At 50.6% G+C, this 17314-nt stretch overlaps 1 protein-coding gene across 4 annotated transcripts in view; it reads right to left on the bottom strand.

Annotated features, from left to right (window-relative positions):
- Window positions 1–17314, bottom strand: part of AOAH (acyloxyacyl hydrolase) — a 91374-nt gene that overhangs the window by 6968 nt on the left and 67092 nt on the right. For 3 of the 4 annotated variants that reach the window (XM_074284525.1, XM_074284526.1, XM_074284527.1), the window contains 8 exons: window positions 13283–13374; window positions 8386–8468; window positions 4364–4400; window positions 3836–3910; window positions 2129–2301; window positions 811–869; window positions 666–725; window positions 308–404 (listed from right to left, as the gene is read on the bottom strand). In XM_074284525.1, coding sequence (XP_074140626.1) covers window positions 308–404; window positions 666–725; window positions 811–869; window positions 2129–2301; window positions 3836–3910; window positions 4364–4400; window positions 8386–8468; window positions 13283–13374 — 676 coding nt within the window. Of the gene's footprint in view, window positions 1–307; window positions 405–665; window positions 726–810; window positions 870–2128; window positions 2302–3835; window positions 3936–4363; window positions 4401–8369; window positions 8469–13282; window positions 13375–17314 lie in introns of all 4 variants that reach the window. The other variant, XR_012485057.1, reaches the window with a different exon arrangement.

The raw sequence follows: 17314 nt of genomic DNA, 5'->3' as shown, positions 1-17314 counted from the left end.
CCACCGCACGGCCTCCCCTTGGAGCCCTGTCACTCCTTTTTTAAATCATATTTTACTTCCTCCCAATTACAGTAAAATCCATTGTTAGCATCCACTTTGGTGAAGCTTTGAGTTCCCAATTCCTTCCCTCCTCCCCTCCCAGAGATCCGTGTGCCGGGCGCTCCTCCTGGCCCGCCACTGCGGAGCGCTTCCGCTAAAGCACACGCGTCAGGGTTGCCATGTTTTTAAAGCTTGCCCCACAAGCGGGCGGGGGCCCGGGGCCCACACCCGCGGCTGCCCCCTGCGCCCAGAACAAGGGGGCACTCACTTTCTTTTAAAGGGTAATCCAGGTACAGGAGGCTCAGGTTGGCGAATTTCTCACTGGCTGCGATTTCTTCCAGAACATTGGAGAGCTGCGCGGCTCTCTGCAGCGGAGGAGACGGGCAGGAGCTCGGCAAAGTGCCCCCTGCTTCCCTTCCCCCACACCCATCCCTGTGCTTGGCAGAGACTAAACCTAAGAAGCCAAGCTGAGTTTATTTCCCTCCCTCCCTCTCTGCCTTCCTTCCGATGGCGTGTGTACATAAGTACATTTATATGTCCCACATTGTCTCCATCCCCCTGCTCGGTTTCTGCACTGAGTGTGAGCCCCCTTGGACAAGGCCCCTCCCCGAGGCCGGGCCTCCTACCCGAGAGGTGAGAGTTCGCAGCGTCTCGTTGGCATTCATCCAGCCCTGGCAGGGGTTCACCTGCAGACGGCAACGGGGGACACTGGTCAGACAGGAAGAGGCGGCGCGGGGCCTCCCTGCGTGGAACCCGCCCGGGCCTGCTCACCTGGAGGCAGCTGAGGAAGGCGTAGAGCTGCTCGTAGGTGACGTCTCTGTTCAGCTGGCCTGGAAGACAAAGACCGTCCACTTCAGAGGGAATCGGTCCCTGACAAAGGCTGAGCAGGCCAGGAAGCCAAAGCGCCGGGGTCCCAGCGGCTGCTCTTCCGCTGCGGTAGAGCTCCCGACGGGCCCCAGGCCCGACCTATGGGCTCCTGGCGCTGGGACGCTCCGAGGGGGCTCCCGGAAGTGGTTGGAGTCCAGAGTTGCTGAGGGCCAACCTGCGACGGTCAGAGAAGCCTCGGAGACCCCCCCCCCCCGACATGTGACCAGCGGGCCTTACACTGGCTTGGAGAAAAGGCCTGGCGGGGGAGGCGCTGAGGGCGGGAGCCCAGGCCAGGCCGGTGGGGAGCAAAGGGCCTTCGAGGCTCCGGCCCCGTTCTGTTCATGCCCAGATCTTGAAATGACCCCGTTGGTGTCACCCAGTGGGCACAGCCACCTGCTGAGGGGGGCGGCCCTTCTGGCCAGCCTGGGGGCCCCGACTCTCGGGAGCCCTCTGGGAGCAGCCCAGGTGGTTGTGACATCTCGGCTCTTCCTTCGCACTCACACACACTGTTCGTCACTGGCGCCTCCCCCCCCCCCCCATGAGACCGGGGGCTCCTGGAAGGCAGGACTCTCTCCTGCCCCCTCCCCCTCTTTTTTTGTATGCCCAGAGCTTAGCTGGATTCCTGGTGCACAGTAGGCACTTTGTTTACTGACTGTCTAAAGAAGCAGAGGGGACTCCTGACCACTGCGGGGAGTTTGGCCGAGGGAAGGTGAAAGAAGGGGCCCAAAGGATCAGGGGAAGGACCACTCAGCCCTGGGGGGAAGGGGGGCAACTGAAAAGCAGCTGAAGCCCCCTGGGGAGACGTGTGTGGTTCTTTGTGGACTTAGTCCTTGGACATTAATGAGGCCCCACAAGGGGTCAGCACAGACAAGCCTCAGGGTGCAAAGACTCTAATAGCCCCAGAAACTGCTGGAGGCTTCTGGGAGCTGCCCCCGGCCTGCAGAATCCCCCAAACTACACGAGGCTGCAGCGGGAGCCCCAGGACCGGCAGGGACTGCAGGCGGGGACAAGAAACCCCGCACCCCTTCTCCCAAGCCGCCTCGGTGGGCCCCGCCTAAGCCCTTCGGTTCTAGGCCAAGTTCCCGGAGACCTTGTGCTGCTGCGGCCCCCCCCCCCCCCAGCACTGGCGCTCGCATCACCCAGCCCTTAGCGCTCAGTCTGGCACCGAGGCGGCCGGCCCCATGTCATGGAAGCTGCAGAGCCCGGCGGGCCCAGACGTTACCCAGAGGGTGGAGGCGGGCGTGCAGGGTGTCCCAGAGGAAGCGCCCGTCTGCCAGGCCGTACAGGACCACGTGGCTGCCCCGGGGGAGGCGGGAATCCAGAAGGGCGAGGGCCTCCAGGACGTGGGCTCGCAGGGCCTCCGGGGTGCTCATCGCCGACTCCGTGTCGCTCTTCCTGGTGGCGAAAGACTGGGGGTCTGAGAGCGGGTCCGGCAGTGTCCCCTCCCCCGGGGAGAAGCTGGGGCTCACTGCGGGTACTCCCGAGCCTCCACGTGGGAGAAGCAACCATCCTCAAAATCAATGGGGGAGCTAGAGCAGAAAGCGGAGCTCCCTGCACCCCCTCCCCCATCCATGCTCCCACGTGCCCTGCCTGGGGCCCCATCCCTCGGACAGGACCCCGTGCTCCCCTCTCAGTTCCTCCTTTAGGTCAAAACTCCCGAGCGCAGCGTCCCCTCCCAAGTCACTGCTACTGAGGCCCCAGAGTGACCCGGGCAGAACGAGCCCCGTTGGGGCTCAACAAAGTCTCGGTCCTTCGGAACTGTCTCCCAGCCAGCACCAAGAGAGGTCTCTGCCCGCCGCCGGGCCTGCTGATCGCCTCCCCTTCCTTCCTCTCGACCCTGCACTTCAGAGAAGGCCGTACCTGGGCCCCGAGGGCCCGCACCGAACCCCTTCCCAGAAGAGACACTGCTGGTTTGGGCCTTTGCTAAAAGTGCTTGCATGGGGTCGGTCCTTTCCCCAGCCCCCTGATTGGGCAGGTTGGCCAGAAAGCAGAGGCCGTGGCAGAGCCTTGCTCTGGGTCACTGCAGCTAGAAATGCCAGCTGCGCCCAGAACTTCTTCCTAATTACTCATAAAGGTTTTCGCCCCAGTGGGAGAAATAGCTGGGGGAAAGCATGATTTTCAATAGAATTCTACGCCTCCCCTCCTCTCCTGTTCCCTCAGGAAGCGAGCCACCTTTTCAGGGGGGAGCATTATCCCAGCATCCCCCCCGCCCCCGTGGCCTGTGTGCAGCTTCTGCCCGTGGATTCTCAGAGGTCAAGGAAACCCTGGAAAGAGCTGAGAAGTGCCCGGGGAGAGCCCGGGTGGTGGGCGCCCCAGCCCGCAGGGTATCCTGGGAGGGCCTTGGTTCTCTGGGGGCAGAGCTCCTGGGGGCCACTTCTTCGGGACTTTTGCTGCCTCTGGGCCTGGGCCAGTCTTGAAGGGCTGTGAGCCCTGGGGGAATCAGGATAGTTATTTCCCCGTCTCCAGGGGAGAGCTGGCAGTTGGCGGGTGGGAGAAGAGGCACTTGGGTATTTTGTATTAGAGATGCAGGGTGGCATGGGGCATGGGGCATGTAGGCAAAGGGGGAAATGCTGGTATCACAGCTTGGCACACCCCTCCCTGGCACGTTGGGGGCCAGTCCCCGACTCCTGGAATCACCTGGGTCTGAATATCCCCCATCGTGAGAACAACGTGTCTGGGCCAGTTCCGGAGAGGAACCGGGCCCAGGAAAGGGCCGGGAGGTTTGTTTCCAGCACAGGGTTGGTGCTGGGCGAGCGCGGGACCCTGAGGTTTCCCCCCAATGGCCATCTTAGCTTGGGATCCAGGGCAAGCCGTGTTCCCCCATGCGTAAAACACGGGCCCGAGCCGAAACCCAGCTCCACGGTGGCTGGGGGAGGGTCAGAAGCTGGGGAGACCAAGCAGAAGGCCGGGACCCCTGCCAGCGACTCACCCGTTGCACACGTCGTTCCCGAGCATGGTGTAGACGACGATGGCTGGGTGGTCCAGCAGCTGGTTTCTGGACAAGCTGACAAACAGGACAGAGAGACAGACTGAGATCCTTAGAACTCGCTGGCTGGGGAATCCCCCCTCCTGGTGGGGCGCTCCTCCCGGGGATGCTTTTCCCTTAAGTTCTCTGCAAGCTGCTCTTTCTGCAACTCGCAATTGCTTCATTTTCTTCTGATTTCTATAAATCTGGAAATAACGCACCCGAACTCCTGGAATGCCTCCATTGGGACACTTGACACCTTATCACGCTAAGGCTGGCCTGCCGGATCACGGGATAGTGGTGACGCTGGGGCTGACTTGGAAGTGGCTGGATCCCAGCGTCCCCACATCCCTCAGCGGGGGGTCCCCGGTCATCCCTGCACGTTCCTCCCGGGCGCGGCTGCCGGCCCTGACCCTCACGGCGCGCGGACCGTTATCCCGCACCGCCGCGGGCCTTGGGGACGTTTGGAAGCCTTGGCTGCCCCGCACTCACCTTCCCAAGAACTTCAGAAGGTTCCCGGAGGAAGCGCCTGCATCAGGGAGAGAAGGAACAAGCGAGTCCCGAGCGGCCACTTAACAGAAAGCCCGGGAGGGAGCGGGAGGCACGGGAAAAATAGCCCTGAGCACGTGACCTCCGGAGTCGCCAGGACCCCCGCCGTTATCGCCCCATTCCACTGATGAGGAAACTGAGCCCGAGGGAAGTTCATCTCCCAGGCAGGAAATGCCCGAGGAAGATTTGAACTCAGCCCTTCCTGACTCCACGCTGCGGCTCTGAGCTTTCAGAGCTGCTGCAGCCGCCCGTCTGGAGCGTTTGCGGGGTCCCCTCCGGGCACCTCATTCTCTGCCCCACAGGCAGGGGGCAGCATCGGCCACACTCTCCCTCCCGCCTCTCCCTCTTCCCCAATCACTTCCCACACCCGGTTCCTTTTTTCGGCTGCGGCTGCGGCTCACCAGCTTTATCTGAGCTTCTCCCCCTTCCTCTAGGGGGCGGTTTTCTTCTCAGCAGGGCCCTCCTTGCCCTCCCCCCACAGTCCAGCACTGGGACCAATGACCACCGTGGAAGGGCCGTCACGTGATTCACCCCCAGAGAGGCGCCATTTAGAGATAGGGCAGCACCTTGGAGAGCTCCGCCTCCCGCTGGTTTCATCCTATCCCAGACGTCACCCACAGGGTTACCTCTCCCTCCTCCCCCTCTCTCTCCCTCCTCCCTCCTCTCTCCTCCCTCCCAAACCTGTGGAGCGCGGTACCTATACTGTTATCCAGGGCACTGATTAAAAAAAAGCCAAAGGCAGATCCCTGTTTCTTAGCAACTATTACACAGAAAAGATGCATTCCTGGAAGGTGAAGTGAGATTACAATTTGTACCTATGATTCTTTTTTATTATTACCAGGACCCCCCCAAAACACAAATATTCAAATATGCCCTTTTCCAACTTTTACAAAAACATAAACATGCTCACAAAATGCGATGTGTCCGGTAACTTCGACCATTGGCTCTGTCGGCTATTTAAAAAATTCATCTTTCTTATCTTTTCTTCTTTTTGCTCTGGGATTATTTCTGCACCCTTCCCCCTCTTCCACCTGCTCTGACATATTTATTTCCCTGTTTTTATCTGTGACAACCATAGACAACTCTTTCCTCTCTTCCCTGTCTCCTCCACCTCCTCCAGTCTATGTGTCACTTAGTTGTAAACTGGACAACGCTACTGTTTTGTCATATCTATGATTAAAATCTAAATAACCACAATTTAATAATATCTGTCATTTCTTCTACAGGGGGAAAGTTTGAAGATCCTTTTTGTTCTTATAATCACTAAAACTTCCTTAATCTTAACATTTCTCTCCACAAATGCTTGAAATTCTGTGGAATCTTAACGTCCTTCATCTTCAAAGAGAATTCTCAACTGAAAAATTAATTTGATGATGAAGTTCTGTACTTCTTAATTTTAGATATGTTGCATTACAGATTCAATCATTTCTTGCTTATATGGAAATATTTAGTGCAATTTTATACATTTGTTTTTGATAATTTATATTTTTCTGCTTGATTGCTTGGAATATCGTCTGCTTTTTATTGTATTGTTGAAGTTGACCACATTATGTCTGAGTGACTTGAATTTGGGATTCACTTCTATGGATATAAAATGACTTCTATTTGTGATCTGACCTTTTTCAATATTTATGATTTTCCATAATGTAGTGATTCAGTTTTCAAGCAGTTGGATAATTTAACATTTTTCCGTACCCTGCTTTCCATAACTGACATTTTCATGTCTTGCATAATTTTCTTGACACGTTTTTCTCCTGCCTCTAATGTTTCTGAGATTAATTCTTCATTGAAATAATTCTGGTTTTCATTAAGCCTATTGTTTTATTTCTAAAATCATTTTCTTAATAATATCAGATATTTACGTAGTTCCTTATGGTTTGCCAAGCACTTTATATATATATATATATATATATATTAAAAGATGTGTGCAGATGGTCCAACTAAGGGCAGATAACAGAGAATGAATTCAGAAGGCATTGTACTAAAACAATAGTATCAAGAATGCTGAAGCTTGGAATAAGTTGAAGCTAATGAAGAAAAGCTAAGGATAAACAAGGTTTTCTTACTTTGCTTTTTTTTTTTTAATTAAGATGGGGAAAAATAGGGGAACAATGTAGGGAAGGGACCATTGCTTGGGAGTGGGTGGGGGATTAGGAAGGGCTGCTCAGCTCACTTAATTTCTGCCAAGGACAGAACCAAAATGTTCAGGAGAAAGCTGATACCTAGGAATAGGAAGAGGGCACTAAAATTCTCTAGATGGTACAAGTCACCTGACCCAATATTCCAAGAGAAGAGGAGGAAGGTAGCTTACCGGGGTCTTTGAATGCCAAATGGGGCAGTTTGTATTTCTTTCATAGGGAGCACCTGGAATTCATTGTGTGTGAAGGAGGTGACATAGTTGGAAGGAGAATAGAAGATGTGCTGGAAAGAGGGGGGAGATGGGGCAGGCAGACCTCTTGACAGCTGACGGGTGAGGCGGAGAGGTGGAGGCTATGTTGGAGAGGGGGCTCAGCAGTGACAACTGGAGGTGGGGAGAGAGAGTGAGGAGCCCTCGATGACTCCTGGGCTGGGACCTTAGTCCCTTGACAGTAATAGGGAAGGTTGGGGCAAAGACATGAGCTCTGTTTTGGACATGCTGAGTTTGAAATGTCTGCAGGAGATTAGCCATCTTTGGACTACTGGGTTGGGAGCCTGAAGTACTCACTTATTACAGTGATTCCTTTTGGTTCAGTTCTGTGATTTCAATGGCATAGGGAACTTCCACTGAGCTCATTCCTTCTGCCATCCCAGACTGGCACCTGCTGCACCAGTGACAAGGTGAAAGGGCTGCCTAGGGCACTGCCATTAAATGAGCTGCCCAATGATGTCTCAGAGACAGGACTTGAACCAGGAATTGCTCATTTTGAGGCTAGCTCTCTATCCATTAGGCCACACTGTGCCCCCAAGATGTGTACGAACACAAATCTTGGGTTAAAAAGTCAGTTGGGAAATGAGGAGGACTTGGTTAGACAGTAACTCACTTGAGGACCCAGTGGTCTTAGTGGCCTGCAAGCTCAGCAGGTCAAAAAGCAAATGTGATTGGGGGATGGGAGAGGAAAGACATCACCAAGGAAGTGAAGGTAAAGAGTTGGGAGAAGAATCCAGGACACACTCTTAGGGTGCGAGAGATAGGCAATGATCCAGTAAAGGGGGCAGAGGAATGGTCACAGAAGGAAGAGACTGAACAAAGCATCATGAAACTCAATAAAAATGTATAAGGACAATGTTTACACAGCAGTTGTTATGTCCCTCACGGCATCCTGAGGAGGTAGACTGATCTCCATTTACAGATGAGGAAATTGGGATAAACTGAAGTTAAACAACTTGCATAGGGTCTCCCAGCTCATGAAAGTCTGAGTCTGGATTTGAATTCAGGGCTTCCTGATTCCAGCTGGGCACAACAGCAACGGAAGCAGGAAGATCATATAGATTTTACCAATTGCATTTGGCTTTTTCTGGAGTATTTAACTATGGTCCTTTTGATTTTTAATTCGATAATGACATTAACTACAGACAGAATGGCAATGCTGAGCTGAGCCTGGTGTGATTCAGCCACTGAAAGGGGGAAGAACCCCAACCTTCCCAGTACGGGACCTTGTCCCAGGGGCTTCTTGTCTCCCCCCCCCCAATCTGTTGCTCAGTGCATTGCTCCAGCCCTGGGCATGAGCCTTGGAAAGAATGAACATGATGGGTGCTAGTGTGAGAGAGACATCTCCCTCTTCACTTCCTGGCCCTGCAAAGTCATGGCCTGGCCAGTGGGGCTTTTGATCTCAGCATTTCCTGACTAGTAGAGCTGAGTGCAGGAAGTCTGCTAGCCGGTGCCTCTGCCTCTGAGCTCCTGGGTGCATTTTGTGAACAATCGGTGAACGGCCCGTCTGATCTAGGCCCCTTGGGAGAAAGCTGCAGGCACATGGGAGCCCACCTACCATTTCTGGAAATGTTCTGGTAGTCTCGGTGGTTGCAGCGGTTTCTCTGACGAAGGCGCAGATAAACAGAGAGGTCAGGAGATCTGAAACGAGTTCCCAAGATCAGAAGGTGTTCAAAGAAGCAGATGCAAAGAAATAGCTGGGTTTGCTGGAGTTTTTTCCAGCAGGAGACAGTTGATAAGAGCTTGGTGAGCTCAGTAGAAGAAAGGGCTGCTTGCTCAATGAACCAACAAGCGCTGATTAAATGCCTACTTGGGGGGAACATCCTACACACCCTGCGCTAAAGGGGAACAAAAATTGTCCCCATTTACAGAAAGGGAGGTTAAGGGGATCTCCGGAGTGGGATAGTTGGGGGACATTTACAAGAAGAAACTAGAGAAGCTCTGGGATTATTCAAAGCTGAATAACCTGCCATGTTTGCCTTTTTTGACAGTTTCTAAATTGGAAGATTAAGGCATTGCTGATTATGTTTATTTGAAATTTAGATCTTGTGGAAAATATGGAATGATGTGGGTACCTCAGAAAAAAGGTGGGATCAATGAAATCTGTATTAAATTAGCAGATGAGACAAAGTTGGAAAGCATAGCTAATAGAGTGGATGACAAAATCAGGATCCAAAAAGATTTCGATATGCGAGGACACTGGGCAAGGCTAAATTTGATAATGATGTAAGGCTAGTGGCTGATTGAGTGAAGCAAGCAAGCAATCATTCGTCTCACTCCAGCTAAATTAAGTCCTTCATTTCTGATACTTTTTTTGGGGTGAAAACATCCCATTGAATGAATTAATCAGTCAAAAGCTCCAAATGGATTTGTATCCAGTTATACCCTCTTAGTCTCTGAAAAACAACCTGCCAGTTTGGAAACAAGACTAATTGGAGTGTTTGACATAAAGGAAGTAGTCCTTCCACTTGAGCTCCTGACAGGGAATCACTTGGTGGAGCCAGGAGAGGGACGGGAGAGAGAATCTCCATTTCTTCCTCCTCCTCTTGAAGACTTTACAAAGAGCCCAGCAGAAAAATCACCTCAAACCTAAGGGAACCATTCCCAAAACTGCAGAGTTTTCTTGTTTTGTTTTGTTTTGTTTTTTGCTGAGGCAACTGGGATTAAGTGACTTGCCCAGGGTCACACAGCGAGGAAGTATTAAGTGTCTGAGGCCGGATTTGAACTCAGGTGCTCCTGACTCCAGGGCTGGTGCTCTGTCCACTGAGCCACCTAGCTGCCTCTTGCCAAGAGGTTTTAGGAGTTGTAGGGCATCCTCTTAGCCATGTGTGCTCTAAGTCTGAGTCCACTTTCTCCCAAACTCCCAAACCCACACTTCAAGGGGAATATTTTGTACCAAATATACTACCTTAAGTAAAATAAATTATGTCTAGATGACTAACTGATATGAACTAATAATCCCTAGGGGAAATACCCCAAATGGAGGCTTATGAATAATGATACTAGAAAATCTTAGCCCCAAGCTCCTTGAACCCTGAAGGGACAAGTACTCATCTGCTCTGTGGATCCAATTTATTACTGTTAATGCAGAATTGGGAGCCCATTGCCTGTGCTGTAGAGGCAAATATAAAGTCGTGCAATATACTTGGGTTCAAAAACATCAGTTTCACAAGTAAAAGCTGGGAGAGCCATGACGAGAGCCCACCCACCCCAAGCTAATTAGCAGTCCTGTGATCCATCGAGAGCGGCACAACTTTCAGAAAGAAGAAAGTGATTGTTCTGCAGAATTCTGCCCTGCCCAACCAAAACATCCAGGCTCTTGTATTCTGAAGGAGTTTTGAAGGGTCATTGATAAACTGGCGCCCAAGATGGGGACGTCCTAGGTCACCTGGAGGTAGACTGAATGGACAGAATTTTATTATTAAACTTACTTAAGGAAAGCCCTTCCATGCTTTCTGTCAGGCCCTGTGTGAAGCTGAAGTAAGTCTGGGGATCCAAATTCAAGAGAGCAACCCGCCCTGCCTTTGAGGTGCCCGCATCTTAATAAGGGATGGCATTTTGTTGTGGGGAGGGGCAGAATAGTGAGTGGAACAAAATGGCAGGAAGATGGTCCAAGTGTAGCGTGATCAAAGCTCTGAAATCAGCTGTCTGTAGGGGCCTCTGAGTAACAAGGACAGCATGGTCCCAGGATGGATGCCTCTCTAGGGCATGGTCTTTGAAGGTCTATCCTCAAGAGGAGACATCAAAGGGAGGGGATGATGATTCAAGTTCTACATCCAGCCCATCCTGGCTATGGTGACCCCGAGCACCTCAGTTATACTCTCTGTGTCCTGGCAATTCTCTAGGACTCGAGATTGTAATGCAGACAAGAAGCTGACCCCCCTTTTTACTAGAAAATCTTATTTCCTTACTCCAAACAAAGAACCTCTTCTATACATTCTATAAATTGAATTTCTTGTTGAGGACTTGAGAGCTGTGAGAAAATTGAATAATCAATAGCCTATTTTGTGATAGAAAGGATTGTGAAATGGAAATCCTATATAGGCAAGGTTGCCTTGACCTTATGTTAATAAGATACCTCACTTAAAAGAATTTAGGATATGTAACTTCTTCACCTCAAGATGTAGACATTGTCTCTTTCCTTCCTCCTTTCCCTCCTTCCTTCCCTCCCTCCCTCCCTCTCTTCCTTCCTTCCTTTCTTCCCTCGGTCTTTCCCCCCTTCCCCTTGCTCCCTCTCTGTCTCTGTTTGTTTCCCTCTTTGTACTGGCTGTCCCCTGTGCCTGGCAGACCCCTCCCAGTAATTTCTATTACAATTCCTGGCTTCTTTCAAAGCCCAAACCAGATGCCCCCTCCTTCATGATCCCTTCCCCCTCAGTTGCCAGGGCCTGCCCCAACAACTGGTGTTTTGCCCTGTGTATATATATTTGTGTTTAACGTGCATGCACACTGTTTCCCTGTGCAGAAGGTAAGCTTCCTCAGAGCAGAGCCTGCTTTATTTCTCTCTTATCTAGAACCTTAGTGGCAGAGGGAGGGGTTGGGGCCAGGGATTCTATTCCAGACTTCCAGACTTTGTCTACCTTGAGCCCATGGGTTTCTCCCAATCTCCCTTTCAGCTTTCTTTTATATTTTATTTTCTACCTTTAGAATATAAGCTTCTTGAGGGCAGGAAATAGCTTTTTGCTTGCATTTATATTCCTAGTGCTCAGTAACTCACTAATTAATATTTACTAATGCTTAATGAATACTTCTTGACTTGGCTTGACTTATAGAAATGTGAACTGGTTAATTAGAAAAGAGGTGAGAGGGGTGATCCAATGGAAATGGAAATGGGGAGTCTATTTCCCCGATCAAGAAGTCACATTTCTCCCTTATAATGAACCTGGACAAGCCACAGTGGCCAGCTGAAGGCCAGAAATGGGGGCTAGTCACCAGTGTGCAGTTCTGTTTCGCCTTCCTGTTAGACATCTTAAGTGCATCTATGAGAAAGCTTCTGCTTCTGCCTTAAGTGTTGGAGGTTCTGGGCAAGCTTGGAAACCCCTGCTTCTGTCAGGGAAGCGCTGAAATGAGTGAGAGGGAGAATGTGCAGAGCTTCCACGGATAGCAGGTGGGCCTACGAGACTTGCTGACCTTTCTAACTTCCTTTGCTGAGTGGAGACAGGCGCAGCTCCCACTGGAACTGCTGGCATGGGATGCTTGCTGCAAGGTCATTGTCCTTGGGGAGCCCACAGGAGGTTGGGCCTTTAGGCCACCTGAGCTGAGAGAAAGGGAAGACACTCAAGCATGACTCCCCAAGGAGAATGTAGAGGAAGTCATTCTTGCCTCTACAAACGAATAAGAAACGAGCCCCAACCTTACTTACAAGGAATGGCAGCACCCAATATGTGGGCCTGACTACTTGCAGAATATATAAATGCAAAATTATTTTCTGAGGGGCAAGGAAAGCTCTGGCAACCGGAGAGACCAGGGAAGGCTCCCTGTAAGAGATGGCCCCCTGGGACTGTGCTTTTAAAGAACCCAGTGCTTCTACAAGGCCCAGGAAAGGTGGCATCCTAGGCAAGAGAGGCAGTATGTGCAAAGTCTGGGTGGCTGGAGAGGTATATGAGGAAGTGACCGGAGGCCAGTGTGGCCTGAGATCTCCCTGGAAAGAAGCTGGAGCCAGACTGTGAAGCACTTTCCATGTCAGACAGAAGGGTTTTAGAGTATTAGGGAGACACTGGGGGGAGGAGGGACACGGCAGGCTGTGCTTTAGGAAGTCCCTTTGCCGATTCTATGGGGACTGGAGCAGAGGGGGTGTCCCCCTGAGCGGTGATGGGGGACTGACCTGGTGGGGAGGTGGTGTGAGTGGGGAAAACCCTAGCCCTCTCACCCCTTGACGCCTTCTCTTCTCTAGTGGAGGTTTTGGGTAGGGGGCCCTTTCCTAGGACCCGAGAGAAAAAATGCAGGTCAGCCTCCTGGGTGTGCTTTGAAATAGAGTGAGCTCCCTGTCTCTAAAGGTATTCATAAAGAGGCCGAATGACTACCTGCTGCTGATGCCCTAGAGAGCATTCTCTACCTTGGAGATGGGATGCTGGACTGGAGCCTTGAAGGGCAGCATGAGCACAGCTGCCATTGTCTTCCTTGGACAGTCATGGGGTAAAGGTGGAGTCCTGGGGTGAGTCCTGACTTGGTAGTCAGGCTCAGGGTGGGCCCCTCCACACAGCTCTCCAGTGACCTCTCAGCTGACTCGCGTCATAGTCAATTGAGTTGGAGGGGACCATTTTACAATAGGGAAACTGAGTCCTAGATAGGCTGAGTGACTGGGTGAGCAGGAGCATTGACTAGCAGAATGGAAGGCCCCTCCTCCAAACCCCTTCCAGTTCTCGGTCTCTGCCCCTTTCTGTCCATCTGTCTGTTTCTTTGTGTCCGCATAGACACGGAGACGTGTTGCTTTCGTGGACAGACGTGTACACCCTTACCTGCTGGCAGAATTCAGAAATCCCGTCATGCCGGAGAGCTGGGGCCAGTCTAACTCATTGCTCAAAGCCATTGGCAGATTGGAGAACGTTTGCTAAAACAAGAAAAGAAAGAATTTTACCGGGACCATTTCTCTCTTCTGCCCTGGACCGCTAACGGGGAGGCCAGTGGAAATGTTTAGGAGAGGGAGAACATTTATTAGAATTAATGAGAAATCAGAGCTACAGATCCGTGGAAAATCCACAAAAACCCACAGTCACTGGCGACCAACCTCTGTCCTGATCTGGGTGGGATGGCCCCTGTTCTAACCAACGGGAGCCAGGGCCTTACAGAACGCACTGAGCACCTTCATCAGAGATGGCTGCAGTCAATGCTTTCCCCAATGAATGCTTCCCGTCTCTTTTTCTGAGTATCCACTGAAGAGGGAGATTTCCCGTCATGTGCTGGAGGCCATTTTTTCTTTGTTGTCTTTCTGTATTCTTGCCAGTCTCATTTCTTCCTTTGGTGATCTAGTTTCTGAAGCATTCTGGGCCCGTTTCAGAGGTCGGAGGGGTGGGGGTGGGGTTCCTCACCCATCTCATTGAGAGGCTCGCGGCCTTTTCTTTTGCTCCATCATGCCCAACCGGCCTCCAGTTTGGAGACCGTGTGGACGGCGTTTTAAAAAATGTGAGTGCCGGCCTGAGCCTCTGGGAGGTTCGTAATAATGATGGACTCCTGTCCTCCTCTCCCCCCTTTTGCATTTTTACTTCCTTTAAAGCAAACCTGCTCTTTGGGGTGACACAGTGGGGCTGGGCTCTGCCCAGGCCCTGCATTCAGCCCTGCCCCAAACCCTCTCCGCACCTGGTAACTCCTCCATTTCTCCACCTCCCTCTTTCATCATTTATCCTTGATGAGCTAACATCACGATTTATTTATTCTGGGAGGTGAGGGATCCATTTGTTTCAAAGCCAGCCTCCCCCTCCCCCAATACAATACATTTAGGTGATTTCCACTGAAGTCACAGAAACCACAGCGGGGTTCAACAGGCAATGGGACACGGAGCTCCGAGCTCTTACCCCCCTCCCCACTCCCATGCCCCAATTATTCCAGAGTCAGAGTCATTACCGTCAGGAGGGACCTCGGAGGTCAGGCCCCTCCCTGACCCGAATGCCCCTCTCTCCCCCAGGCGTGTCTCCTATAACATTCTCTTCTGCTTGAATACCTTTAGAGACAGGGAGCTCACTACTGAGTAAAGAAGCCCATTGTCAGGCCCCTCTAGCTTTGAGCAGATTCTCCATGAAGCTCCTTTGGTTAAGGAGTTCTTTCCTCCCTCCTCCCCGTTCAGAGACTTCTGGAGCCACACAGAACTAGTCAAAAATAGCCAGACTGTCTCTGCCGGGATCAGAGAAAGAGCTGGAAGGGACCTAGAGGCTATCAGAACCAAACATCCCATTTTATAGATGGGAAAAGGAAGCCCAGAAAGTTAAAATGACTTGTCCAGGGTGACCCAGCTGTGGCTATCTGGGGCAGGGATTGTCCTCAGGTCCAGCCCTTTAGGTCCTCTTGGCCTGAGCTGCTTGTGGGAGCATCCTGCCCCACCCTCTGCTTGTTCTTCAGATGTCTTTTAATCAAAGTCAAGCACTGTACAGCTCTCCCAGCGAACTTGAAGCTTATTAAATTTCATTCCTCGTTCTGGCCCATCAGGATATTCTTAGATCCCGATTCTGTAATCAAATGGAATTATTTCTTGTTTTTTTGTCGCTTACAAATCCAACGAGACAAGCACATCATCAGACTCGTGATCCAAGGAGGAATAAAAATATTAACTTCAATGTCAAGGACGTTACCCTGCGGCTCGCTGCACATTCCCTCCCAGGTTAATCATTTAATGACCACTTTTGAGTTATGATCATCTAGAGTTGGAAGCTCCTTGAGGAGAGGGACTGTGTTTTTGCTTCTCTGTATCTCCAGTGCTTAGCATAAAGTCCCCAGCATACAGTAGGCGCTTAATAAATGCTCATTGACTGACGAAGGTAACTATATCATTAGCCAATTTACATTTTCCTTTTTTTCTATAAGAATATCATGAGAACTTTGTATAATATACATTTATTAACATAGAATTATAGAATTTATTAATATAGAATATAGAATTTATTAATATAGGATTGGAGAGGACTTCATGATTATCTAAAGGGACACCCTCCCTTTATGGCAAAGACCGAAGCTCCATAACTAAAGGGATCTGCCAATGCTCATACAAATAGGAAGCAGCACTGACATGATTTGAATGCAGACCTTGGATCCCAAACTCGACACTCTTTAACATGTACCTTTGTGCCTCGGTTTGATTCTGTTGAAAAAGTCAGTGAGGTTAGCTTGGTGGATCATGAAACATACTGAAGATTGGATGATGCTGGAGAGGGGGCCGAGCTCTGCCCCCTTTGCTTTTAGAATTTTCCTCCTTCATCTTTTTGGAAATAAGTGTGGTGCGTGGTCACCATCAGACTTCTGGGCTCTGGACTCATCACAGTTCCTCAGAATTGCCAGTCCTAGATTGGCGCCTGGATCTGTGAGCATCATTTGGAGGACCATTTTGTAGGCTGTGAAACGAATTCATTCAGAGCGGCCTCCTCCCAAAGCCTTGTTTCCTGGGGCCTCGTTTCTCTTTCACAGAGAAAGTTTTTAAAGCACAATGGTCATTGAGGCACTGTCCTTTCTTCGTGCCACATGTGAGTATTCCTCCTGCTGGTCCAGCCGCTTGGGGCTGAATCTTCCTTGGTTTACGGATATGCCTTCCTGGCCGGGGAGCCAGACATGAGCATCTTTGGCATGGGGGGAGGGGGCGGGGAGAGGAAGAGTGTGGAGAAAACAAAATTCCATCCTTACAAGCAATAGATTTTTCCCTTCCACATTCTCTTTGTACCCAAGAGAGCTTAAGAAACTTGCTTTGTTGTCTTGGAAGATTTTGTTGGATATTATTATAGGTATATTTAGGGTTAGGGTAGATATATACATTTTAAGCTACAATCCTCCTGATACTATTCTTAAGGGATTTTTCCTTCTTGTATTGTATGCTCTTGTTTACATCTATTCCATTTGTTCTCTTAAAAATCTGAGCTCATCAGAGAGCTCCTTAGGCACCGAAATCAGCCTTTTTAGATGCTTTTTTCCCCTTGACCACCAAGGATTCAGAGCTTGGTGGGAACTTGGAGATCACAAAGTTTAGCCTCTTCATTTTCACAGATCCTAAAATACCTCAAAAGAAAACCAAATTCTAGGGAAACTGAATCACTTGGTTAGGGACCCACACATAGTAAGGGACAGCTAGGATTTGAACTCAGGTCTCGACGTCCAATTCCATAATCTTTCCACTGCACCTGCCTGCCTTTTCCTTGGCAGCATCATCCCGATTGTCTCTGAATGCCTTGAACACATGGAGCCCGCTTCCTTGGGCCTCAGATGATGGGATTCAGCCTCTTTCTGCTCCGTCCTTTTTGAACTTGCTTTCCTGAGAACTTGTGCCCACATCTGGCGACCTCTTTGACTGTCGCGCTCTAAGGTGAAACATCTGTTGTCTCCCAGAGGTTTCTGACGCTTCCCCTTAATGGTCCAGCTCCTCATTGGAACTGACCGTTGGGAGTTCCTTGCTACTCCTTTTAGTTTGTGAAAGATGAAATTGTCAGAAGGACACACCAAGAATCCGTTCTGTCCTCTCTACTATATTTTGCATTTTATTAGGTTCCACAGCATGATGCCAGCCCTCGCTCACTAGTAGGGACACAAAACCAGACAGGAATCCATTTCTGCTTCCAACAGGCTGACGTTCTACCACATCTCTTCTGAACAATCATTTGGCCGCTTCATTAGCCCCATGTGAAAGGAAGAGAAGCCGGCAGCCAAGGAAAGCAAGCCATAAAACAGAAAGGGAGGGAGTCTGGAGTTGCCACTGAGTTTGCCAGCCAAGGAGGGTCTCAGCATCTCGGGATCCGTACTGTCCTGCTCTCTGCCATTATCTATGAGTCAGCCATGTGGACTGAGTGATTCCAGATGCT

The sequence above is a fragment of the Sminthopsis crassicaudata genome, chromosome 1 (genome assembly GCF_048593235.1).
Source record: "Sminthopsis crassicaudata isolate SCR6 chromosome 1, ASM4859323v1, whole genome shotgun sequence".
Taxonomy (NCBI): Eukaryota; Metazoa; Chordata; class Mammalia; order Dasyuromorphia; family Dasyuridae; genus Sminthopsis; species Sminthopsis crassicaudata.
This window is presented reverse-complemented; position numbering and strand designations above follow the sequence as displayed.